Raw genomic sequence first — 27653 nt, forward strand, 5'->3', positions numbered from 1 at the left:
TGTAATGCTATGTTTTTTGTTTTTTTTTACAAAACCTCCTGGCCGCAATAGCAGCATAGGGGGCGATATACAGGCTGGGAACGCGAACAATCACTCACGTTCCCATGCCTGTCGGCCGGTGACGGCCAAACCGGAAGTGTTCGCCGGCGGGTGCAGAAGCATCGGAGCAGAGCTGCGAGGGCACCGTTCGGCTGCAGGGGGCTGAGGGAAGCCCCAGGTGAGTACATCTAATTTTTTTTCCGTGGCTTTAGGTTCACTTTAAACGCAGCCTAAAATCATTGTTTTTCTTTCCCGTTCATTTTGGATTGTTCCACCTGAATACAGGGGATGGGGATGGATACAAAATAAACAGGGAATGGTGGCAATAGATGGCAAGCTCGCTGCCCTTACCTCTCCTCTGGAACACAGAAGAGTAAAACAGTTAAAAAGTCAGTTTTAAAGGATATCTGAGCTTGTACATGAAATTATAAATGGAAATAGAAGTTTCAGGGCTGCTGTGCGAAGGGCTTATCAAAATGTCATCCTTGTATGAATTAAGATTCCAATTAGACGGCAATGCGAACGCCGAACAAGACTCAGATGAAGGTGGCGATTTAAACCGCGATTCCGACTTATGGAAGTTCAGCTTCTGCCCCATAAGGTCAAGTGATAATCAGCACAACGTTTGCCGTTCGTGTGCAATATTTGACGACTGCTTTACGGAACCTACGTAAGTATCCAAGACGGGGATAGCAATGCAAAAAGTCGCGGCTCTGTCACAGACCGCCGCTAGTAAACAGAAAGCGATAATACCGTGTCATCTGCTCCTCCACCGAGTTGGGTGGATCGCGAAGATCTGCCCATTTTATTTCTCTCAATTTAACTATGACAAATAATACCCAGATAGGAACCCACGTTATTTGGCTCTGTAAACCACACTAAGAATCAAATCTGTATTAATATTTGTGTTGGAAGCCAACAGTGAATGGTGTTGGTGTTCGATTTTGGGAGAATGAATTGGGAAGCCCGCATTCTACTGCACACCAAACTTCAGCACCCCAAGCAGTGGACAGAGCCACGGCATGTCCACTGACTTGTGGTCCACAAAAATTATGTAAAATTACGGATGGATTGCACAAAATCAATTGAATGCCCAAATCTTAATTACAAATGTCCGTAGTTGCGAAAAATTACACAAAAGTTAGCGTAATCGTAAGATTATGATCAACACTACTGTGGAAAAAAAATGGTAAAGCATGTCATTGTAATGATCTGTACCTGTGTCATCCTGCTGGTGGCAGCACTAAGGAACTTGAGGTGGACTTCAGCTGTTTACCAGCAGGTGGCTCTCATATTGCTGGGAGCAGTGCTGTTCCTCGGCTCACCAGCGGATGGAGCTGTGGAAGATTCTGGCCAGTCACCTGAGCAATGTGCTGCATATAAAAGGATGGACTTGCTAGCAGCACATTGCTAGGTCATTCCGTCTGTTTGTCTGCTCGCTGCAGTTGTGACTCTGGCCATCAAGTCCTGTGTTCCTGAACTTTGTTCCAGTATTCTGTACTCCTGGTATTTGATCCTTGCTAGTCTGACTATTCTCTGTCTCCTGCCTTTGTACTTCGCATTCTCTGGTTATTGATCCTGGCTTGTACGACTATTCTTCCGTGTGCTGATTCTGCTGAGACGTGTCTGTATATATTGTGTGTGTTACTGTATATTCTGTGTGATCCAGACTCCTGTGTTCTGTTATCTGGTGTATATATATATTGTGTGACCTGTGCCCTTGCATATTCACTGTAAATATTAGTTAGTTAGTCAGTCAGGGTGATATTGGGTCACAGTGGTCACCTTGTACGATTGCATGCATATTGGTTGTATGTGTATGTGCATTCTTGTAAATAAACACATTTATTATCTTACTCTGTGGTGCAGACATCAGTATTTCAAGTGTGATCTTCCAGTTTGTTTAAACCAAAACGATTGCCATGCAGAGATCGTGGATCTGCCAGTCTGGTTCCAGTCACGACCACGTTCTGCATGACCAATCGTTACAGAATGACCTAGCCAACCCATATATTGATCACAGAAATACTGCAGATTCATCTATCTGTACAAAGAGTTGGAGTTTTGATGATGTGTACTACTATGTCTTGCTCGCTGAGGATAGCAAAAGTTATTCCTTCATGTATTTTGCAGCTTACTCCAGAAAGCAGCTTCAGCAGTTATTGGAGTTAGTGCAAAACTATGTTAATCAGAAAATCTTGTCTGCAGAAGAGGTGCAGAACTTGCTGCAAGTCCTTCAATGGTTGCTGAAAAGTAAATTATCCAAGGATAATTTTCTTGATCCTCCATTTAGCCCATCTGATGTTACCGTTTTGATGTCTATTTTGAAAAACGACAGGGAATCTTTCTTTAAGTTCTACTCCAAGAAAGACAAAAATTTTATGCAAGCTTGTGTCCAATCCCTTCAATCATTGATTGATTTAAGAGTATGCAAATTTGAAAAAACCTCCTTGTTAATGTCTGCCTGGGAAGAGATGTTAATTTCCCAATGCAAACCTTGTTCTGTGACAGCAAAGAATAAAATACAAACTGGTTCTTTGTCTGTTACAATCCAGTCCAGTCTTGATTCTGTTTCTGATGTAGTTCAGTCAAGTTCTATTAATAGACAAATAAATTCCCTGCCAGCTAGGAACCAATCTCGTTTAGAGCCTGTCTTTTGTGCAGCAGATATTAACTATCTATTTGATCATTTAAAGAAGGATAGGAAAAGTTTTTTAAACCACTATTCTAAAATGGAAAGTTCTTGTCTGCTGAAATATGTGCATGCTGTGGAAAGGATGAGTGGTTTCAAATTGTGTCCGCAGAAAGCCGCCTCTGCCCTGATCCAAGTTTGGGAGGAAATCTTGTCATTTGATGCAGATGCATGCATGCATGTGATTGAGGAATCAAATGAGTGGAGAGATTGCAGCAATCGAGTCAGTTTTGATTTTACTGCAGAAGAGATCAATGCTTATTATGGCTATTTGAAGAATGATAGGGAACAGTTTATGTCATTCTATTCGCAACAAAATGAGGAGTTTATTAGAAATTGTATCTGTGGAGTAAGATCTCTGATGGTTAATGCCTTGTGTGAGAATGAATCTGCCTCTGCTTTGATTGCCATCTGGCAAGAAATTCTTTCCTCTAAATTTCAATCTCATCCTCTCTCTGATAACCCTTATGTCCAGAGTTCACAACCTGCAAGTCAGTTATCTGTACAAACTCCATTGCAAACTGCAGTCAGAACCACACCTTGGTCCTGGCAAAAATCATTAGAAAATAAGTAATCATCCAAAAAGAAAAAGAAATTCTTTCCTACCAACTCCATTCAGCATGTGCAGCCTCCAGCCGATTCCAGTCGTGTGCAGCCTCCAGTCGATTCCAGTCGTGTGCAGCCTCCAGCCGATTCCAGTCGTGTGCAGCCTCCAGCCGATTCCAGTCGTGTGCAGCCTCCAGCCGATTCCAGTCGTGCGCAGCCTCCAGCCGATTCCAGTCGCGCGCAGCCTCCAGCCGATTCCAGTCGCGCGCAGCCTCCAGCCGATTCCAGTCGCGCGCAGCCTCCAGCCGATTCCAGTCGCGCGCAGCCTCCAGCCGATTCCAGTCGCGCGCAGCCTCCAGCCGATTCCAGTCGCGCGCAGCCTCCAGCCGATTCCAGTCGCGCGCAGCCTCCAGCCGATTCCAGTCGCGCGCAGCCTCCAGCCGATTCCAGTCGCGCGCAGCCTCCAGCCGATTCCAGTCGCGCGCAGCCTCCAGCCGATTCCAGTCGCGCGCAGCCTCCAGCCGATTCCAGTCGCGCGCAGCCTCCAGCCGATTCCAGTCGCGCGCAGCCTCCAGCCGATTCCAGTCGCGCGCAGCCTCCAGCCGATTCCAGTCGCGCGCAGCCTCCAGCCGATTCCAGTCGCGCGCAGCCTCCAGCCGATTCCAGTCGTGTGCAGCCTCCATCCAAGTCGGTGCAGACTCCATGCAGGTCGGTGCAGACTCCTTGCAGCTCCATACAAACTTCATCCATGTCCATGCAGACTTCAACCATCTCCATGCAGACTTCAACCAAGTCCATGCAGACTCCAGGTGATTTGTGTCCTCAGCAATCTCCAGTCTGTCCTGAGCAGTCCTTCGCCTTTCTTTGTGGACTCTTTCATGGACTAGGTTTGCTGACAGTGGGTCAGCCTGCCAGGCCCGCAGAGTGTTGCATCCAGCCCGCAGAGTGTTGCATCCAGCCCGCAGAGTGTTGCATCCAGCCCGCAGAGTGTTGCATCCAGCCCGCAGAGTGTTGCATCCAGCCCGCAGAGTGTTGCATCCAGCCCGCAGAGTGTTGCATCCAGCCCGCGGAACTTTGCTCTTTGCCTGCGGAACTTTGCTCTTTGCCTGCGGAACTTTGCTCTTTGCCTGCGGAACTTTGCTCCCAGTCCGCACAGGCTCAGTTCACACCGTTTCAGTGCCAGTCCGCACAAACTGTATCGGGATCTCAGCCAACGGTCCAGCCAAGCGCTCAGCCAACGGTCCAGCCAAGCGCTCAGCCAACGGTCCAGCCAAGCGCTCAGCCAACGGTCCAGCCAAGCGCTCAGCCAACGGTCCAGCCAAGCGCTCAGCCAACGGTCCAGCCAAGCGCTCAGCCAACGGTCCAGCCAAGAGCTCAACCAAAGGTCCAGATCCATGAGGTTACACAGGCTGCTGTCCTGTCTGAAACTACTGAGCCTGCTGTCCTGTCTGAAGCAGCCCAACCTGTTAACTTGCCTAAAGTTATCCCGTCTTCTGTTTTGCCTGAGGTTATGCAAGCTGCTGCCCAGCCTTCACAGACTTTTGTTGCTGCTGTTCCTGTAGGTGCCAAGTCTGTTGATGATCCTGCTCCTAATGGTGCTCAGACTGATGTTCCTGATGGTGCCCGGCCTGCTACTGTTCTTGCTTCTCCTGGTAGTGCCTGGTCTGCTGGACTGCTTGAGGGCACCCAGTTTACCATCCAGCCTGTTGCTGCCCTGCCCGAGACTATTCAGTCTGTTGCTAATCTGCCTGCAGCACTACCTGAAGTTTTCCAGTTAACTGCTCAGATGTCACAGGACTCTGCTGTTGCTTCCAAGTCTGGCGACTCTGCTGTTGCTTCCAAGTCTGGCGACTCTGCTGTTGCTTCCAAGTCTGGCGACTCTGCTGTTGCTTCCAAGTCTGGCGACTCTGCTGTTGCTTCCAAGTCTTCGGTTCCAGTTGTTGCTTCCAAGTCTTCGGTTCCAGTTGTTGCTTCCAAGTCTTCGGTTCCAGTTGTTGCTTCCAAGTCCGCAGTTCCAGGTGTTGCTTCCAAGTCCGCAGTTCCAGGTGTTGCTTCCAAGTATGGTGTTCCTACGGATCTCAAGTCTGCTCTGGCTCTTCTTGATCCTGATGGGTTCCAGTCTGTTCCTGCTCCTTCGGATCCTGATGATCTCCACTCTGCCGATGTCTCTGTGTCCCAATTTGTGTTTCTGCGTGACTCTTGCCAGTCACATCATGTCCAGGCTGTCCGGCCTCTAAAGACTCTGGTGGTCCATTCATATTTTATGTTTTTTGATTTCTCTCCCTCCCTGCCCACCCAGCCTCGGTTTTTCTATTGGGACCCAGGTGGGGCTAACTCTGGAGATCGTGTGGAGCGTTCGGAGTCCGCTCCTAAAAGAGGGGGGTACTGTAATGATCTGTACCTGTGTCATCCTGCTGGTGGCAGCACTAAGGAACTTGAGGTGGACTTCAGCTGTTTACCAGCAGGTGGCTCTCATATTGCTGGGAGCAGTGCTGTTCCTCGGCTCACCAGCGGATGGAGCTGTGGAAGATTCTGGCCAGTCACCTGAGCAATGTGCTGCATATAAAAGGATGGACTTGCTAGCAGCACATTGCTAGGTCATTCCGTCTGTTTGTCTGCTCGCTGCAGTTGTGACTCTGGCCATCAAGTCCTGTGTTCCTGAACTTTGTTCCAGTATTCTGTACTCCTGGTATTTGATCCTTGCTAGTCTGACTATTCTCTGTCTCCTGCCTTTGTACTTCGCATTCTCTGGTTATTGATCCTGGCTTGTACGACTATTCTTCCGTGTGCTGATTCTGCTGAGACGTGTCTGTATATATTGTGTGTGTTACTGTATATTCTGTGTGATCCAGACTCCTGTGTTCTGTTATCTGGTGTATATATATATATATTGTGTGACCTGTGCCCTTGCATATTCACTGTAAATATTAGTTAGTTAGTCAGTCAGGGTGATATTGGGTCACAGTGGTCACCTTGTACGATTGCATGCATATTGGTTGTATGTGTATGTGCATTCTTGTAAATAAACACATTTATTATCTTACTCTGTGGTGCAGACATCAGTATTTCAAGTGTGATCTTCCAGTTTGTTTAAACCAAAACGATTGCCATGCAGAGATCGTGGATCTGCCAGTCTGGTTCCAGTCACGACCACGTTCTGCATGACCAATCGTTACAGTCATACAGTAAAAGACTAAGTAGATAACCATAAAGGTGATAGGGTTGTATTGACCTTCTTGGCCACCACCGTACCAATAAACCAAAAGCATGAACTGATCAGAAACAACATTAATTCACCGTATGGACACAGTGGACAGAATTCTGACCACATATACATATATATAACAGAAAAATGTAAAATGAAAAGAGAACCGTAATAAACTAAACACAAGAAATCTAATAAATGAAAGCCAGCTTTATCAAAACCGCATTCGAGAATTCCGTATTCAACCAGCGGTTTTCTGTTGGTCCGAGTACCCTTGTACAACTTCCTTGTGTCCGTTATTGCTGAGCTCAAAATTTGCAGCAAAATTCAAAATCACCCTCCATTTCCTCCCTTTCTGCCACAGATTTAGCCATCCACTTCACCAACAAAATTGTCTCCATTTGTCAGGAAATATCCACCTCCCACCCCCTCCTATCCAGCTCCTCCTCCACCCTATCCTCCCCTCACCTCCTTCGCTCCTACTACCATTGAAGAAGTCAACCACCTACTGCAGACTTCCCATATCACTACCCCCCCCCCCCCCCCCACCCCCTTGACCCTGTCCCTTCTGATTTACTCCATCCATACTTAATGGATTTATCCCCAGTCCTCACTACCCTGTTTAACATCTCCCTATCCACAGGCACCTTCCCCTCAGACTTCAAGCAGGCCACTGTATTACCCCTGCTAAAAGAGGAGCTGTTAGCCATACTATCTCAGGAAAAAAAAACAATTCTATAGGTAGATAAATACTTGCTCTACTTACATAACATATGTATTGCACTGTCCACATTATGATTCCTGTGAATTTTGTAAAGGAAAAGTAGAGAATCCTATTCTAGACAGTTTCCATATTTACTGTGGCTATTTTGAAGCCAGTTGTGATGTAATATCTGCCCTTAGTCTCCTCTGCCTGATTTGCCCGCCCTTCACTATAGAAAGTGCATTGTTTTTGTGCCTGAGAAATTTTGGCCGATCAGAGAGGAACAGAGGAGTGGGAAGGGAAAACAGGAGGGAAAGAGGCTTCAGCCAATCAGGCTGCATTAGTTAAGTCTGAGGGGAAGTAGAGAAGCAAAAAAAGACAACCCAGCATGCTCAGCAACTTCTCTTTTGTGTACCAAATTTTCTGTGTACCAAATAAGAGTCAGGTAAACTGGGGAATGATCATTTATCAACAAGAAAAGTAATAGTGATTTTAACTTTTGGATTGCCTGATTAGCATCCTTATGACTTGTGTACCAGATAAAAATAAAGGATTGATTTTTTATTTTATGCCCGACAGTTACTCTTTAAGAAATCCTCCCTTGCTCCCCCATTAGCTTCCAACTACCGCCCTATCTCCCTCCTCCCCTTTTCCTCAAAACTCCTTGAGCGTCTGGTTCACAAACGCCTGACCCAGTACCTCAATGCTAACTCCCTGCTAGACCCATTGCAATCTGGATATTGGCCTGCTCACTCAAACGAAATGGCTCTCACCAAAGTAGTCAGTGACCTTGCTTAGCTAATGCTGAAGGCAAATACTCCATTCTACTCCTCTTTGACCTTTCAGCAGCTTTTGACACAGTGGACCATCCCCTATTCCTCCAGTCTCTCCAGTCCATGGGCATTCATGACCTCGCCCTGGTCTGGCTCTCATTCTACCTCTTCAACCACTCCTTCACAACCTCCTTCAATGAGTCCTCACCCACCCCAACCACCTCTTGGTGGGAGTCCCCCAAGGCTTGGTCCTTGGCCCCCTACTGTTCTCCCTATACACATCCTCCATTGGCAAGGTTATCTCCTCCATGGGTTTTAACTATCATCTGTATGCAGATGACACCCAGATCTACCTCCACACCCATGACCTATTCACCACTACCATGGACAAGGTCTCCTCCTGCCTATCAGCCATCTCCTCCTGGATGTCCGTCAGGTTCCTGAATGTCCTCCACTGTTAACTACACTACCAGTCGCCCTTTCCTTTCAAGCCCACTGTCTAGGTGTCACCCTGGACTCCGCACTCTCCTTCACTCCCCACATCCAAAACCTCACAAAGTCCTGCAACTTCTACCTCTGTTACATCTGCAAGATCCGCCCTTTCCTGACCTCTGTCACCAGCAAACTGCTCATCCATGCTCTCATAATTTCCCACCTTGACTACTGCAATGCTCTTCTGTCTGGTCTCCCTATGACCCACATTGCCCCACTGCAGTCCATCATGAATGCGGCAGCCAGAATTATCCACTCCTCCCATCGCTCCACCATGGCGGCTCCCCTCTGTGAATCCCTCCACTGGCTTCCTATCCAGTCCAGAATAAGATTCAAGATACTGTTTCTGACTTACAAATCTGTCCACAAAAGCTGTCCAAATACATTTACGATCTTACTCAGAGGTACACTTAGCTGCTCACTCCGCTCCTCCAATGAACTTCGCCTGACCGCCCCCTGCATCACCCAGTCCCATGCATGCCTTCAGGACTTCTCAAGAGCTTCTTCAACACTATGGAACTTCCTACTTCCACCCATTAGAGCAGCCCCCTCCTTCAACATCTTCAAGAAGGCCCTCAAAACTCACCTTTTCACTCTGGCCTACCACCCCTCACTAGTGCTCTAAACCTGCAGCTGAACTCTGGTCCCCTACCTTTCGAGTCCCTACCTCTCCCTCTAGATTGTAAGCCTTTGGGCAGGGTCCTCCTCCTTTTGTGTTCTACCTGATCATGCACCTCCATTACTGTGCACTCATGCTATACATATGAATGAACTCAACTTGCCTAATCCCCATGCTCCCCCCAGTGACTGACTAAACATTACATTGCACGTATACTGTGCTTCGTGATCTGGTTTTTCTTGTATTCCTGTATTGTCTTATTGCTGTATGTCAAACCTACATATTGTCTGTAACCTAAACTAATGTCCAGCGCTGCGTAATATGTTGGCGCTTTATAAATACAATAAATTGCTAAATTAATTTTGCATGTAAATCATAATTATGATCTTCCGCTATGCGGCGCCTGCAATTCTATCGGACGCCTTTGGGTACCGACATTTAACTTCTTTGCCTCAAATCGTGGCTTTGCGGCAGTGGTAGGTTAAGAGGGAGGTCTTATGGTTAGGCATCGGTAGAGGGAGGTCTTAGGGTTAGACATCAGTAGAGGGAGGTGTTAGGGTTAGGCATCAGTAGATAGAAGCATTAGGGTTAGGCATCGGTAGAGGGAGGTCTTAGGGTTAGGCATAGGTAGAGGGAGGTCTTAGGGTTAGGCACATCTAGAGGGAGGTCTTAGGGTTAAGTGCAGGTAGAGGGATGTCTTAGGATTAGGCATAGGTAAAGGGAGTCCTTAGGGTTAGGCATAGGTAGAGGCAGTTCTTCAGGTTGGGCATTGGTAGAGGGAGGTCATAGAGTTAAGCATCGGTAAAGGGAGATATTAGGGTTAGGCATCAGTAGAGGGAGGTCTTAGGGCAGGCATCGGTAAAGGGAGGTCTTAGGGTTAGGTACTGGTAGAAAGAGGTCTTAGGGTAAGGTACAGGTAGAGGGAGGTCTTAGAGTCAGGCATCAGTAAAAGGAGGTCTTAGGGTTAGGCATCTCTATGCGGGGGTGATGGGTGTGGCATTGGTAGAGAGAGGGTTCTGTGTGAGAGTAGGATTAGTTTAAGACATAGTAGAATATTGGTAATCTTTGCCGATATTTTTACTATTAGAATAATGTGGTAGAATATTGGTAATTTTACAGACATTCTACTATCAGCAATCCCTGCTCTCATACTACATGGAAGCCGCAATGTTGGACAATCAAAATCGGATGTATGAACACACCTAAGGATCCTGATATACTGAAATTCTCTCGAACTGGAGAATGATGAGTGGTCCTATGCAACAAGAGATTCAATGAAATGGTCGCGCATCCAATAATGAGTGGTCTAACAACCACAGATAGCGGCAAACTTTGCTGTTCCTTACAATAAAGTAGCTATGAAAAGAATGTTCCTCCTGACCCTTCTGACTTTGGAGAAGCACCGTTTTATTGAGATGTGTACATCACGATTTTTCTTGCTGAAAACAGCGTATTCTCGCCTCGATCAGCAGATATGTTGTCAGAGATCCGACAGGCCCGATACCTGGGCACATAAATACTCATCACCAGAGGACAGTCACATTACGATGGCTGGCTGTCTTCCCGAGCTTCTTGGAAGAGGACATAATGCGATTTTCTGTGTTTATAAATGTATTGGCAGCCGAACAAAAATAGACTTCGCTCGAAGGCTTTAATACCGAGGTTAAAAATAAAATCTGAAGGTCGGACAGGAGGCTGCGGCAATTAATAACCTCCCGATATATAATGAACGTGTGAAGTATTAGGTCATATCTGCAGGATAGTTGCTGCTTTCACTAGGTTGGAAGGACATCTGAAAGACACAGGAGGACCTGAACACTTCCATGGTAATTAGGAGGGGTTCACGCTTGCCAAAGTTCGTGTGCAGGAGCATAACTAGCGGTGAGCAGCCCCTGCAATCAAAGAGGGCCCCAGGGTTTTGGAGGGTCCCAAGTACTAACCTTCCCTTCCTCTGATACAGGGGACTATACTTCAGATCAGGCGTTTTGTGGCTACACTTGTTATGGGTGTCAAGATCATGATGACCACACTTGTTTTATGACCCTTGTGAGATGGGCCCCAAGACCATGAAGGGCACCAGGGGGAGGCAGGGGAACGGGTGTGAGTGGTGCAGGGGGGATCAAAGTTTGCTGGGGGGCCCCCATGAATTGGAGTTACGCCACTGCTCGTGTGCATTTTTCCCATTGCAAAATGCAAACTGACCTGCACCTAATGTTAATTGATGGGTGGTTCGCATAACTTGCAATTTTTCATTCGAGGTGTATGCAAAGAGGAAGTTCGGACAGCCAACTGTATTGTTTAAAGCACCGCGCACATTCTCTGTCTGTATTTTACAGGAAGGAAGAGGAGTTGGTGGCCCCCCACAGCTCTGCCATACCCCCTTCCCTTCCCCTCCCCCCATTGTGATCGCAGGGGCTACACAACTTATGAGCGTTAATTTAAGTTAACTGTTGTACCGCCTTCACAGCACTGATTGCCACTTTCTCAAATCAGATCACCCTTTTACAAATTTAGCATTCTAGATGTGTCATCTAGATTTTTTTTTTAAATAATTTAAAAAAAAATGTATAAAGTTTTTTTATACTTAAGTTTCCTTGTGGAACGTTGCAAACTTGAAAAAGTTGGGAACTTTGAAAACTTAAAAAGGTTGGGAAACCAACCAAAGGACGGGCTCAATGGGACAGAACGGTCTGCAAGAATAATCCGAAATTCGCCAGGTGTAAAGAATACGGCAGGGAAACAGTGTAAGAACAGGTGAGATAATCTGCGTTTGCCAGAAAGCTGGTCATGTGACATGTCACGGCATTCCGGTACAAGGCTCTCTTGGCCAGCTGAAGCATCGTCATGCATCCCTAAGCGCTTGTCCGGGTGTATTTTACAGGTAATTGTGCTGCTCCCGGCGTCCTCGCCGTATTGTATGACGGTGTCGCCTTACACGGGGCCGCGCGGCAATTTGTCTTCAATGAAAGATGAGAAGGAATTTTGAATTCATTTATGTCTGACTTGTGAAGTATGTGAAAACCCATCTTCTCGGCAGCCGCAAGCTATCGATCCGAATTTGTGAAATAAGTTGTGAATATTTGAGGCTGGACTCCTGCCAGACAGATAACTGCACTGTGACCCTTGTGCAATTCACTTTTCTCCTAACTTTTCTCCTAGGTGATATATTTACACCTTTTCAGTAAAATACCTTCTAAGCCACCAGCAAGCAGGAAAATACTCAGAATAATTTTGACAGAACTGTTTGGTACTTTTTAATTTGCAGAGTGCTGAAAAGTTACTATTTTAAATACATTTTCTTCTTCTAAAGCTTAGGAGAAAACTTGGAAGAAAAGATGAATTAAATATGGGCCGACAAGAGTCATGGGCCTTGATTTACTAACCGGCACTAAGCAGGTTAGTGTGCCTTATCACTTAGTGGGCACAAACTACAGCGCTAACCTTATCTGAGGTTAGTGTGCCTTATCTGAGGTTAGTGTGCCTTATCCAAGGGTAGTGTGCCTTATCTGAGGTTAGTATGCCTTATCTGAGTTAGTGTGCCTTATCTGAGGTTAGTGTGCCTTATCTGAGGTTAGTGTGCCTTATCTGAGTTAGTGTGCCTTATCTGAGTTAGTGCCTTATCTGAGGTTAGTGTGCCTTATCTGAGGTTAGTGTGCCTTATCTGAGGTTAGTGTGCCTTATCTGAGTTAGTGTGCCTTATCTGAGTTAGTGTGCCTTATCTGAGCTTAGTGTGCCTTATCTGAGGTTAGTGTGCCTTATCTGAGTTAGTGTGCCTTATCTGAGGTTAGTGTGCCTTATCTGAGGTTAGTGTGCCTTATCTGAGTTAGTGTGCCTTATCTGAGGTTAGTGTGCCTTATCTGAGGTTAGTGTGCCTTATCTGAGTTAGTGTGCCTTATCTGAGGTTAGTGTGCCTTATCTGAGTTAGTGTGCCTTATCTGAGGTTAGTGTGCCTTATCTGAGTTAGTGTGCCTTATCTGAGGTTAGTGTGCCTTATCTGAGGTTGCTATGCCTTATCTGAGGTTAGTGTGCCTTATCTGAGGTTAGTGTGCCTTATCTGAGGTTAGTGTGCCTTATCTGAGGTTAGTGTGCTTTATCTGAACTTAGTGCCCCTTAAGTAGCTTTGTGCATACTAAAAGATGCACAAAGCTACATCGCGCACTGCACCGTCGCACCACGTTGCACCGTGCACAAAGATCGGCGCATTACGCTGTGCGCGGTGCAGTGCGCAATGTAGCTTTGTGCATCTTTTAGTGTGCGCAAAGCTACTTAAGGGGCACTAAGTTCAGATAAGGCACACTAACCTCAGATAAGGCACACTAACCTCAGATAAGGCACACTAACCTCAGATAAGGCACACTAACTCAGATAAGGCACACTAACCTCAGATAAGGCACACTAACCTCAGATAAGGCACACTAACTCAGATAAGGCACACTAACCTCAGATAAGGCACACTAACCTCAGATAAGGCACACTAACTCAGATAAGGCACACTAACTCAGATAAGGCGCACTAACTCAGATAAGGCACACTAACCTCAGATAAGGCACACTAACCTCAGATAAGCCACACTAACCGGCTTAGCGCCAGAAAACTCTTTTTTACTCCGGCGCTAACACTTAGCGCCGGTTAGTGAATCAAGCCCATGATCTTCTTGCCGAACAGATCTGCAGCATGATAACCATAACCTTCCTGACACCTAAGCTAACCTGAGGCCGAGCGTCCACACTAAGGACCCGTTCTCACTGGGGCGATTCACGCTAATCGCCGAAGCGCTAGTGCTTTTTAAAGCACTAAGGCAATACTATGGCAGTAATCTCACTGCCATGACTGACGGCGATTGGGGGCAATTCTCGATTAACGGCAATCGCAAATCAAGGTGCCTGTAGCATTTTTCAGCGGTTTTAGAGCGATCGCGATACCATGCTAAAAAAGAGCTTATCGCGATTGCTCAATAATCACGAGTGTGTGTAACGTGTAACCCCCACACCATGTGCAGCCCCAGCACTATTTGTACCATATTTAGCACCATGTCTAGGAGGACCTCCCGTTCATTTGCAACAGCTCTATCAGGTTTCAGGGTAGCCCCTCAGGGTGGCAAAATCACCTCTCCCTATTTCATGTGCAGCCCTTCCATCCACAGAAACCTGTATCTTCTCCCTCCCACCACCCCAATTGCAGACTTCGTATTCTATTTGAAGCATCTGAGGTCCATTCTTGCTGCTATTCCCCCTCCCATGTGCAGCCTCCTCTCCCTTAAGTATCATACACAGCAAATGTGGCGTGATAGCCACAAGCCCACAACAATTCTGTATTGTAGCAACAAAGATTCCCAGAAAGGAGAGAATCTGGAAATCGGATAGGTTATTTTGCTTAGCGCCAGGTGAGGACACGGTGTAATGCAGCTGCCCCCTCTGACATGTATAATGCACATCAGAGTCAAATGACCATATCGCAAGACAAGTCAGTCATCTGTCTAATGAACGGAGTGTGTGTCACTGTGTGTGTGTGTGTGTGTGTGTCACTGTGTGTGTGTGTGTGTGTGTCACTGTGTGTGTGTGTGTGTGTGTGTGTGTGTGTGTGTGTGTGTGTGTGTGTGTGTGTGTGTGTGTGTGTGTGTGTGTGTGTGTGTGTGTGTGTGTGTGTGTGTGTGTGTGTGTGTGTGTGTGTGACTGTGTGTGTGTGTGTGTGTGTGTGTGTGTCACTGTGTGTGTGTGTGTGTCACTGTGTGTGTGTGCTTGTATGTAGGGTGCTGCCGGCCTGCCACACCACTGTGTCTGCGCCACATAACAACAACCGCATGCCAACTAAACAGAAGGCACTGGCTGGAGTGAAGCGCAATGGACCTGATTTTCCAATGCTGCCCACACACATATACATTTTAATGCAATGTTCTTAAAGAGAAACCCGTAACCAATAATTGAACTTCATCCCAATCAGTAGTTGATACACCCTTTCCCATGAGAAATATTTTCCTTTTCTCAAACGGATCATCAGGGGGTCTGTATGGCTGATTGTGTGGTGAAACTCCTCCCACAGTGTCCTGTCTGTGAACCTCGTTGCATTGTGGTAAATAGCTGTTTACAGCTGTTTCCAACTGCCAAAAAAAGGAGGCAGCACCTCCTTCCACTGACATCACCTGCCAGCAGTAAAAATGTCACCATGTGATAAATGTCAGAGTGTAAATCATGGAGAGGAAAAGTTTTACAATGTGCAAACACTGACTAAATCATTGATACATAATTATTGTAAAAATGAAGTACTTTTTTATTACATTATTTTCACTGGAGTTCCTCTTTAAAGGACTTTCAAGGCAAACTTAAAAATCTATTTTGTACTCACCTGGGCTTTTTCCCGCCCCCGAACAGTCAACTTAGTTCCTCACTGCAGTCACGTTCCTCCTCGGTGTCTCCGCTGGCCGGCTGTAAGACTCTCAAACCGCGGGGGGCGGGGTTTCAGCTCTTGTGGGCCTGCATGGGCACGATTGCCAACACATACACGTCCTCTGGCGCGTACTGCACCTGTGGGAGGGACTGAGATTGCTGCTCGGGGATGGAAGAAGCGCAGGTGACTTAGTACAAAATAGATTTTTGAAGGAATCATCAGGCAAAACCCTCTCCTCGCTCTACTTCCTCCAGTCCCTTGCAGCCAACACGTCCCACGCCACAGCTCCACTCCCATCCGCCGGTGCAGAGGCAGAACTCCTCTAGTGCGCCTGCGTGAGCGCCGCTGTCAATCAAGCCCCCGTTGTCTGCGGTGTACTGCACAGGTGCAGTAGTTCTGTGCCTGCGCGGTACACCGCGGAAACTTGGGCTTGATTGACAGCCACGCTCGCAGGCGTGGTACGGATGACCTCGAGGTTGGCCTCTGCACTGGCGGGGACCCCAGGTTGGTGGCTGAGAGCGGAGGTACGGCATGGGACATGTCGGCTGCAAGGGGCTGGAGGAAGCCCCGGGTAAGTAGAGCGGGGGAGGGGAGGGTTGCCTGATGATTCCTTTAAGTTCACCTCGGAAGTCTTTTAAAGAGAACCTGTAACAAAAAAAAGTTCCCCTGGGGGGTAATCACCTCGGGAAGGGGAAGCCTCGGGGTCCCAAGGAGGCTTCCCCCTGCCCTGTAGCTCCAGGCAATCCAGCGCGTGGTTCCCTCGAAGTGTCCCGGAATCCTCCCTCAACAAGCCTGACAAGCACTGATTTTTTTACCTTTCCTGGCTCCAGCGGGGGCGCTGTTGTGGCTCTCAGCATGGAGATAGGCGACAATAGCCGATCTCTGTTGGGTCTGCTCTACTGTGCAGGAGACTTGTGCCTGCGCAGTAGAGCGGCCCGACAGTGATCGGCTATTTATGCCTATCTCTGAGCGTAGAGCCAATACTGCGCCTGCATAGGAGCTGGGAAGGTAAATATTTACATCCCCGCTGTTCCGGGAGCTTTATCGCCGCCGCTGTGAGACCAAGGAGGACGGGGGAAGCCTCAATAGGTTACGGAGGCTTCCCCCACCCGAGGTGAGTACCCCCCCAGGGGAGGTTTTTTTTTTATACAAGGAAATAGGGAGGCAATGAAAGCCTATGGGGGATTTTACCAATTTTGGACCCCTGTAACTCTGGTTTGCAGAGATGTAGGGACCCCATCTTTGGAATCCAAGTCTAACAATATGTCTTCTACCTGCATGAGACATTTCGTGAAATTCAGACGTTGCTAACGGCCATGGCTGAGATTTATGTACGTCACCATCACTACCATTGAAATAGCCCAAATAAACAGGTTTTTGTGACCCTAGGCTATGACCTCTTCAGCCTAGGGGCCCGAAACTCACCAGTCATGTTCCCCCTAAGGGTCCCTACAATGCTAGAAAATTTGTCACTGCTGAGCAATTGCCCTTTGAAAAGATGTGAGATTTTGGAAAGTGAAATAGGGAGGCAATGAAAGCCTATGGGGGATTTTACCAATTTTGGACCCCTGTAACTCTGGTTTGCAGAGATGTAGGGACCCCATCTTTGGAATCCAAGTCCAACAATATGTCTTCTACCTGCATGAGGCATTTCGTGAAATTCAGACGTTGCTAACGGCCATGGCTGAGATTTATGTACGTCAGCATCACTACCATTGAAATTGCCCAAATAAACAGGTTTTTGTGACCCTAGGCTATGACCTCTTCGGCCTAGGACTGCATTGAACGCGACCCACGCATTGTGTGCATTCTGGACAACACCAATTACTGGGTTTATACCCTTCTGGATCCACGGTACAAACACAATGTTCCAAAACTGCTTGAAGAAAGAGTCAGACAGGTCAAAATGGAAGAATACCAGCAGGCCCTTGTGGAGACTTTAGAGAGGAGATTGACATCCTCCCCCTCCTCTAGCCAGTTGTACGCCGACAGACTGACTTCCGCAAACCCAGGACGACCAGGAGGGCAGCAAACAACACAAGCCGCAGCTAGTGCCCAAAAGGGAATGGTATCGGCAGTGTCCTTGGAGTGGGACAATTTTCTGACACCCATGCAGCAGCACACAGAACAGCAAGCGTGCAGATCCACCTCCAACACTGATCGCCTGGAGAAGATGGTCAAGGACTACATGTCAGATGGCATAGCTGTGTTGAACAATCCATCTGCACCCTTCAACTATTGGGTATCGAAGCTAGACACCTGGCACAAACTGGCAATGTACGCAATAGAGGTGCTGGCTTGCCCGGCAGCCAGCGTTATGTCGGAACGCTGTTTTAGTGCTGCCGGAGGCATCGTCACAGATCGGCGTATCCGCCTCTCCACAGAAAATGCAGACCGTCTGACTCAAATTAAAATGAATCAATCCTGGATTGGAAACGACTACGCAACACTCCCGGACCCCAACCAAGTAACATGAACAATGAACATCTGTGATGGGTTAGCGTTTCCGGTCCCTGTTTATTGAACCTCTCATCTGTATTACATTTATGACTGCATGGCGACAAAATGCAAATTACTATCCGCACGCTTCTTGTCCTCATGCAAGGCCTGGGTTGTTGTGTCTCAAAGCGTGGCCTTCTCCTCCTGCGCCGCCCTCCTCCTGTTCCATCACGTGTGCTGCTGCTGGGTTAGCGTTACCAGTCCCTTTTCCTGGAACCTCTCATCTGTATTACATTTATGACTGCATGCCGACAAAATGCAAATTGCTATCCGCACGCTTCTTGTCCTCATGCAAGGCCTGGGTTGTTGTGTCTCAAAGCGTGGCCTTCTCCTCCTGCGCCGCCCGCCTCCTGTTCCATCACGTGTGCTGCTGCTGGGTTAGCGTTACCGGTCCCTTTTCCTGGAACCTCTTATCTGTATTACATTTATGACTGCATGCCGACAAAAAGCATGTTACCTGTGCAAAGAAAACAGACATTTCCGCATTTAAAAGACAGTTTTCCCTTTGAAACTTTAAAATCGATTTTCTCAAAAACTATAAGCTCTTTTTGCTAAATTTTTTTCCCTCTTGTACCCACTCCCAAGGTGCACATACCCTGTAAATTTGGGGTATGTAGCATGTAAGGAGGCTTTACAAAGCACGAAAGTTCGGGTCCCCATTGACTTCCATTATGTTCGGAGTTCGGCTCAAACACCCGAACATCGCGGCCATGTTCGGCCCGAACCCGAACATCTAGATGTTCGCCCAACACTACACGTGACCCATTCGGCCAATCACAGCGCTAGCCGAACGTTCGCGTAACGTTCGGCCATGCGCTCTTAGTTCGGCCATATGGCCAAACAGTTTGGCCGAACACCATCAGGTGTTCGGCCGAACTCGAACATCACCCGAACAGGGTGATGTTCTGCAGAACCCGAACAGTGGCGAACACTGTTCGCCCAACACTAACCACTGCTGATGCAACACTATCCAACACGCCAGTGTCTTAAACAGCAAAATACAAGAATGTACAATTGTTTGCAACAACTATGCGGTGGGTTCAGTGGTGCTGCAATGCTTTATGACATATCAGTGTCTTAAACAGTGAAATAAATAAATCCTACTAATATAATAAATGGGAAAGTTTGGATGTTTGGATGTTTGTTACTTGATCACGCAAAAATGGCTGAACGGATTTGAATGAAATTTGGCACACACATAGTACATTACCTGGAATAAAGTATAGGATACTTTTTTTTCCCATAACCAAAAAGGGGGCGGAGACAAATACAAATTTCACTGGAAAATGTAAACTGCAACCATTCTTACACTGTTAATGGCAGAGTTCTCAAACTTTGCACAGTTGGTCGCTGGGTGACTGGGATTAATATTCAGAAAGGTAGGTGGAGTCTATAAAAGCCAATCAAAATTAACCTATTGATTTTCAAGGGGAATATTTACATTGCTGCCATTCCTGCACTGTTAATGGCACAAGCCTCAAACCCGGTACAGTTGATCATTGGGTGACTAGGGTTCAATTTCAGAAAGGGGGTGGAGCCACAAACAGCCATTTGTTTCATTTCAATGCAAATTATTGATGCCAAACACCACAAAGATCACAAACTTGGTAATTGATTAATTGTGTATTAGGGTTAGAAAAGTGGGCACAGCCAACACCAGCCAAATACATAAATGGGCAACGCCAGGTCATAAGTGGGCGGAGACAAATACAAATTTTACTGGGAAAATGTAAACAGCAGCCATTCTTACACTGTTAATGGTAGGGTTCTCAAACTTTGCACAGTTGGTTACTGGGTGACTGGGGTTAATATTCAGAAAAGTGGGTGGAGCCTACAAAAGGCAATCAAAAATTACCTATTGATTTTTCAGGGGAATATTTACTTGCTGCCATTCTTGCACTGTAGCAATTCTTACACTTTTAATGGTAGGGTTCTCAAACTTTGCACAATTGGTCGCTGGGTGACTTGGATTAATATTCAGAGAAGTGGGTGGAGCCTACAAAAGCCAATCAAAATTCACCTATTGATTTTCAAGGGGAATATGTAATTGCTACCATTCTTGCACTGTTAATGGCACAAGCCTTTAACCTGGTACAGTTGGTCATTGGGTGACTGGGTTTCAAATTCAGACAAAGGGGTGGAGCAACAAACAGCCAATCAGATTTGTTTAATCTCAATGCAAATTATTGATGCCAAAGACCGCAATGCTCACAAACTGGGTTATTGAGTAATTGTGTTAGGGCTAGAAATAGTAGGCGGAGCCAACACCAGCCAAATACATACCTGAACAATGTTAGGAAATAAGTGGGTGGAGAAAAATACAAATTTTATTGTGCAAATGTAAACTGCAGCCATTCTTACACTGTTAATGGTAGGGTTCTCTAACTTTGCACAGTTGGTCACTGGGTGACTGGGATTACTATTCAGAAAAGTGGGTGGAGCCTACAAAAGCCAACCAAAATCCACCTATTGATTTTTAAGGGGAATATTTAATTGCTGCCATTCTAGCACTGTTAATCACCTGTACCTGGTACAGTTGGCCATTGGGTGATTGCGATTCAAATTCAGAAAAGGGGTGGAGCCACATCCAATCAGATTAATTTTATTTTATTGCAAATTATTGATGCCAAAGACCGCAAAGCTCACATACTTGGTATTTATTCTTAAAGGGACACTGTAGGGGGGGTCGGGGGAAAATGAGTTGAAGTTACCCGGGGCTTCTAATGGTCCCTCACAGACATGCTATGCCTGCGCAGCCACTCCCCAATGCTCCGGCCCCGCCTCCGGTTCACTACTGGAATTTCAGACTTTAAAGTCTGAAAACCACTGCGCCTGCGTTGCCGTGTCCTCACTCCCGCTGATGGCACCAGGAGCGTACTGCGCAGGTCCAGTGTGGTCTGTGCCTGCGCAGTACGCTCCTGGTGACATCAGGGGAAGCGAGGACATGGCAATGCAGGCGCAGTGGTTTTCAGACTTTAAAGTCTGAAATTCCAGAAGTGAACCGGAGGCGGGGCCGGAGCATCGGTGAGTGGCTGCGCGGGCACAGGATGTCTGCGGGGGACCATTAGAAGCCCCAGGTAACTTCAATTCATTTTCCCCCGACCCCCTACAGTATCCCTTTAAACACGCTTGTGAAATTGCTATACAAAGTGCTTTTTCAAGCAATTAGCGATTTCTCTATACCTTCCATAGAGCCAAAGCACTCAGAAAATGGTACAGGCAGCACTTTTGAGAACGGCACGCAATCAAACCGCTCATATGTGAACACTCTCATAGGAAATCGCCAGCGCTTAAGAAAATCCGCAAACGCTCATAGTGTAAAGAAGCCCTAAGTGATCAAGCACCAAATGTCCCCGAGCCTCAAGAGCACAATCGAGGGGGGGAGGGACATCGGGGGGTGGAGGAGTCGGGGGTCATGACTATGCATGTGCAGTGGCCCACAACTCAGTTGTATTGCGGACTCCACAGTGACGTTATGGAGGGGACCGGACTGACAGAGAGGGGCTTATGGACTACAGGGGACTGGAGGAAGTCTCAGGTACGTATAGATCCCTTTACTTTCATTGTCTCTAGTTTGCTTCAGTTTGATTCAGTCTGTCTAAAAACCTCACCATATTCCGTTACGGTAGGATACGCCATAGTGGCCCATGCCATATTAGCAAATGCAAAATGCAACAAAGCCAGTTAGGGACAGTGAGGAGGTATCAGCAGACTCACATGTGCTAGGCGATCAAACCTCGCAAAGAGTTCGTTCAACATTCGCACCAGTTCTTGAGCTGACAAAGTCGTGGACAGGTTGGTGAATCCTTTTACATCTGCGAAAAGGATGCTGCGAAGGAAACAGAAACATGATTCAACTTAATTTCCAGTTCATATTATGATAGGTGATGAATAAATGAAACCCTGTAGTAAAAAACTCAGAATATTGAAAAGTGGGCAAAAAAATGACCACCAGGCTTAAAGAAAATCTGTACTGTAAAATTCTTACAATAAAAAGCATACCATTCTATTCATTATGTTCTCCTGGGCCCCTCTGTGCTGTTTCTGCCACTCCCTGTTGCAATCCTGGCTTGTAATTACCATTTTTATGCAGTGTTTACAAACAAAAGACATAGCAAGTGATAGGCTGAGAGTAGCTCAGTGTGTGAGTCATACTGAGTGTGCAGGGGGCCTGGAGAGGGTGTGTATAGCTTCTATCCAAATGACAAGCAGCACAGCACATTCCAGCCCTGACTGCCTCAGCCAGACAGACCCGACAGAGGAGAGAAGATTAGATCATATAACAGAGATAACACAGCCACTGTGCAACTAGGAAAGGCTGCAATAAGACAGAGCACATTAGAACAGCTATAAGAACTTATAGGATAGAGGAAATAAGGCTCAAAATTTTGTTACAGAGTCTCTTTAAGGCCACCAAACACGATTAGACATCTTTAATGGATTCGATGGCGCAGTGGGTAGCACTCTTGCCTTGCAGGGCTGGGTTACCAGTTCAAATCCCAACCAGAGCACTATCTGCTTGGAGTTTGTATGTTCTCCCCATGTCTGCATGAAGTTTCCTCCCAGATCCCCCAAAACCATATAGATAAAGTAATTGGCTTCCCCTCGAAATTGGCCCTAGACTACGATATACACACTACTACACGATACATACATAGACATATATGACTATATGGGAGAGATTAGATTGTGAGCCCCTCTGAGAGACAGTTATTGACAAGACTATTTACTTTATACAGCGCTGCGGAAGATGTCGGTGCTCTATAAATCTTAAATAATAACAATAATTAAAGTATATAATCTAAAGAAAACATAAAATATTAACAGGTGGCCATTCTCTAATAGATTTGCAGCAGATTCGACCATCAGATAGATTTCTGTCAGATGCCTGTCAAGTCGAATATGACAGGAATCTATCTGATGTGTGCCACACACTAGGAGCAGATTTCCAATAGATTTCAGAATGAAATCTATTGAAAATCTATTGGAAAACGATCTAAATGCATTAATGGACCATTAGATCCAATGCGACTGTACGGGCCATCGATCTGCTGCCAGCAGCAGGTCGACCTAGATTTTCCATCCTGTCAGATAGAGCAAATCGATTGAAATCAGCAGCAAATCGATCAACTGATTTGATAGAATCGATTACTAATCGATGCCATACAATCGATTGATCGATGGATGAAATCGACCAGTGTATGGGCCCCTTTAGACTGCCGCAGACGTCTTTTGATGTTTCGGAATTTCCACCTCTATATGCCTCGGAGGTCTAAAGACGGTTTTCCGTAAACTTTATTTGCCTGCCGCCATTGCCTGGGTTTTGGCAATAACGTCAAACGCAGAGAAGATGACTTTCTATGGGCCGCAAAGGATTCCACATTTGTTCTGCATTATAGACATATACAGTCTATCCATCCAGTATTGCACGCATCCACGCCATACTTTTTTTCTTTCATTTGAAAACAGTGAGTAATCGCTTCCGATGACAGCCGTGCGACAGCCATTCAGGATGCTATAATGACTTTTTTGGGCCAGAATAATTGTATCTGGCTATGGGGAGTCACAGGCCTTCACCAAATGAATTCTGGGACGGAGCCACAAATCTATTGGCGTGCGCAGATGGAATTGTTATTTGTGTTATGAAACTAATGATAGTCTGCATCCAGCTCATGAAATCAAATATTGATTTATAGATTATGATAATAGGCACACAGACTTTAATAAGGAAAATAAGCGTACATCTCTTCGTGGCGCTCGACACCTACGCCTGAGACTGTAGTAATAAACCAGTGCGGGGCGGCTGCCAATAGCACTGACTGTTTTATCCCTCTGTACTTTAACATTCGCACACACTGTATATAGTTGTATACATTGTAAAGGTGGCCACACACCATACAATTTTTTAAATATCTGTTCAATTTAAGAATTGCAATCAATTTTTCTGACTGATTGTAACATTTAAAAAATATGACCAATGTACCACACACCTATGTGCAATTTTTCCCCAAATATTATAAAAATGATTGGAAACTCTGACAAAATTGCTGTGTGTTATACACACTGGGTGTGTATATTAATAAATTGACAATCTAACACACACCATGCAATCTTTAGAAAGATTGAAGAAAAATCTCTGGCATTCCGGATCGATAAAAATTGAAGAAAATGGGAAATCCGATTGGATTTTTCAGTCAAATGAAAAAAAAGCTTTTGTTTTTTCCGGGAGATCCGATCGTTTTTATCGAATTGCCGTAAAATCGGATCATTTTATTTTATTGTGTGTGGCCACCTTAAGCCTGATCAGGCGTGCCAGTAAGGTATACATGAAAAAAAGACGCCTGAAAAAAAAAGGCGCAGGGGATTGCCCGCTAGTAAAATATTGCTAAAATGACTGATATTCTACTACTGTTTTCTGATAGTAAAATATTGGTAACTAGCCGACCCGCAGCGTATCATACGCCGCATAAGGGGGTAGAGGGCAGGAAGGGGGTATTGGGCACAGTGGCGGGGAGGGGGGTCGGACCCCCCCCTCAACTGGGTCCCCCATGTGTGCTCCCCCTCCAGCTTAAGCTCAGCAGGAACCCCCCCTCCCTCACCTGGGTCCCCCATGTGCACTCCCCCTCCAGCTTAAGCTCAGCAGGAACCCCCCCTCCCTCACCTGGGTCCCCCATGTGCACTCCCCCTCCAGCTTAAGCTCAGCAGGACCCCCCTCCCTCACCTGGGTCCCCCATGTGCACTCCCCCTCCAGCTTAAGCTCAGCAGGAACCCCCCCTCACCTGGGTCCCCCATGTGCATTCTCCCTGCAGCTTAAGCTCAGCAGGAACCCCCCCTGCCTCACCTGTGTCCCCCTTGTGCGCTCCCCTCCTGCTTAAGCACAGTAGCAGCCGCCACTTTTAGTAAGAGGCAGCGGGCGGGGATGCCTCACCTCTTCCGTGTTCCAGCGTGCGATCCACTGTTGTCACTTCCTGCAATGCTCCCCACTGTATTGGTGTAATTTGCCTTTTTAAAATAGAAGGAAATCTGCAATAATTCAGCTATAAGTGAACATTTTTAAATATGCAATTTATCCCTTTTCAACCTTAGTAATCCAAGCAAGCATCCAGAAGCACTGGTGTATAGCAAGCTTATAGCTTTACATTTTACACAGCTATATCAAACCCACATGTGACAGCCTGTTTCAGACTTTTGGTCCTCATCAGTACATAGCAGAGATTGATATAGCAGTATGAGATGGGGCTTGGACCAGTACAACAGAGTAACCAAGCAGCTCAGGGTGACCCAAACCACTCGGAATGTATAGGGGGATAAAAGGAACCAAAAAGACCTTCTGCTAAAAAAAAATCAAAGCTTGGTGTAATTTGGCTTCTTAAAACAGAAGAAAATCTGCAATAATTCAGCTATAAGTGAACATTTGTGGTTACCCACAATGCACCGCTACTAAATATGCAAACTATTCCTTTTCACTCTTGGTAAGTCAAGCAAGCCTATGGGCCGGATTCACAAAGCGGTGCAAACTGTTTAGCACGGTTGTGCTAAACAGTTCGCACGTGAAGTGCCGTTCGCGGACTTTTGCGCGCACAAAGTGCTGCGATTTGCGGTCTTTTGGACACGCAATTTGCCACAAATCGCGGTACTTTACACACACAAAAGTCCGCGATTGCGGTCTTTTGCGCGACTCACAGCACTTTCCACGCACAAAAGTCCACAAATGGCACTTCACGTGCTAACTGTTTAGCACACCCATGCTTAACAGTTTGCACCATTTTGTGAATCAGGCCCTATAGCTTTAAATTTTACACAGTCATATCAAAACCAAATGTGACAGCCTATTTCAGACTTTTAGTCCTCATCAGTTCACAGCAGAGATTGATATGGCTGTATGAGATAGGGCTTGGACCAGTACAACAGAGTAACCAAGCAGCTCAGGGTGACCCAAATTACTAAGAATATATAGGGGGATAAAAGGGACCAAAAAGCCCTCCTACTAAAAAAAGCAAAGCTTGGTGTAATTTTCCTTCTTAAAATAGAAGCAAATCTGCAATAATTCAGCTATAAGTGAACATTTGTGGTTACCCACAATGCACTGCTACTGAATATGCAAATTATCCCTCTTTGCCCTTGGTTTGATATGACACTACTTCTTCTTCTTGCTTGGACCAGCCCCTTCTTCTTGCTTGGACCAGCCCTGGGGGCAGGGCTCTACTTCTTCTTCTTGCTTGAAGGTTGAGGCACTTACTATATTATATATATAGATATTTACCCTAACCCTACCTCTAACACCCCCGTGGTGGTGCCCAACCCTTGTTCACATTGTGTTCGGCTCGCGTGTCCGTTCGCAGTGGGCTTTTTTTTCCCCACCTTTTTTAAAAGCGTTTTCCGGCGATTTTGTGCGCGTTCGCTCATTTTTGTGGGCGTTTTTGTAAGCACTTTTGCAGAGCGCTTTCGTCTTTTTATCTGGAAAAAAATCCGGAAACAATAAATACATTGGGCTTGATTCACAAAGCGGTGCTAACTTTTAGCACGCCTGTGAAAACCTCCTTAGCACGTCTAAACCAGCTTTTCGCGCGCAAAACTTTATGCGCGTAAAACTTTACGTGCGCACTACACAGAGAGCAGGGCGCTCCTCGCGAAGTGCCCATTAAAGCCTATGGGACTTAGCGCGCGCATAGGACTTTGCGCATGTAAAACTTTGCGCGCAAAACTTTGCACGCGATCTGATTGAGAAATCCGGTGCTAACCTACTTAGCACCCTGGTTACCACGTCTAAAGACTTAAGACGTGCTAAGTAGGTTAGCACTGCTTTGTGAATCAAGCCCAATGTATTTTTTTTTAAACGCTCACGCAATCACTTGCCAAAGCGATTTTATGAGCGTTTTGCATTTTTCCTATACCTTCCATTGAGGCAATTCGCCTCAAAAATGGCTCAAGCACCACTTTTCAAAGCGGATCACAAATGAACCGCTTTGATATGAACTCTCATAAAAAATCATTGCACAAGTGCTTTCTGGGCAATTTTGAAAATCGCCCGCGCTTCAAAATTTAAAAAAAACGGATAAAATGCGAACAAGGCCTTAAGGTTTTCTGCTATGGGCATTTTTGCTTTATTTCCTGCATTTGCGTGTTTCGGTGTGTGCGATTTTATGCATTTTTTTTATATTGAACAAGTACAAATTAGTTTTTACCTTATTTGGGCAAAAAAAAAAAAACGCATCAAAAAGGCATCCGGAACGCATGCAATTTTTTCCCCCAAGGAATACATTTGCAAGCAGAACTTTCTGCAGTATGCAAAAAGAATGAACTTGGCGAGCTATTTAACAACACATCTAAAAACGCATACCAATGTGCGTTTTCTAAAACGCATGCGATTCAAATAAGGTCTCATTCACATTAGATGCACTGAGAAACATGTAAATGCGCATGGTAACCACTTACCGACCGCGTCACGCCAATGGGCGTGACCGCGGCGGCAGCCCCAGGACCGCCTAACGCCGATTGGCGTAAAGTCCTGGGGCTTACATTTGCAGGAGATCGTGCGCAGGCTGTGCGCGCATCTCCTGCTTGGTGGGCCGCCGCTTAATTGTACTGTACAGCGATGCGATCTGCAGCAGCGCTGTACTGGGGACAGCCGTGTGACACGGCTGCCCCCCTGGGGGACCAGAGAGCGATCGGCTCTCATAGGCTGAAGCCTATGACAGCCG

The 27653-nt window shown here is 46.4% G+C and overlaps 1 protein-coding gene across 4 annotated transcripts in view; it reads right to left on the bottom strand.

The window, feature by feature from the left end:
* The window catches only part of ADCY8 (adenylate cyclase 8), a 383431-nt gene that overhangs the window by 212786 nt on the left and 142992 nt on the right, over nt 1-27653 (bottom strand). For all 4 annotated transcript variants that reach the window (XM_068238028.1, XM_068238027.1, XM_068238031.1 and 1 more), the window contains exon 4: nt 21670-21781. In XM_068238028.1, the coding sequence (XP_068094129.1) occupies nt 21670-21781 (112 nt within the window). The remainder of the gene's footprint in view (nt 1-21669; nt 21782-27653) is intronic.

Source organism: Hyperolius riggenbachi, chromosome 5 (assembly GCF_040937935.1).
Source record: "Hyperolius riggenbachi isolate aHypRig1 chromosome 5, aHypRig1.pri, whole genome shotgun sequence".
Classification (NCBI taxonomy): domain Eukaryota; kingdom Metazoa; phylum Chordata; class Amphibia; order Anura; family Hyperoliidae; genus Hyperolius; species Hyperolius riggenbachi.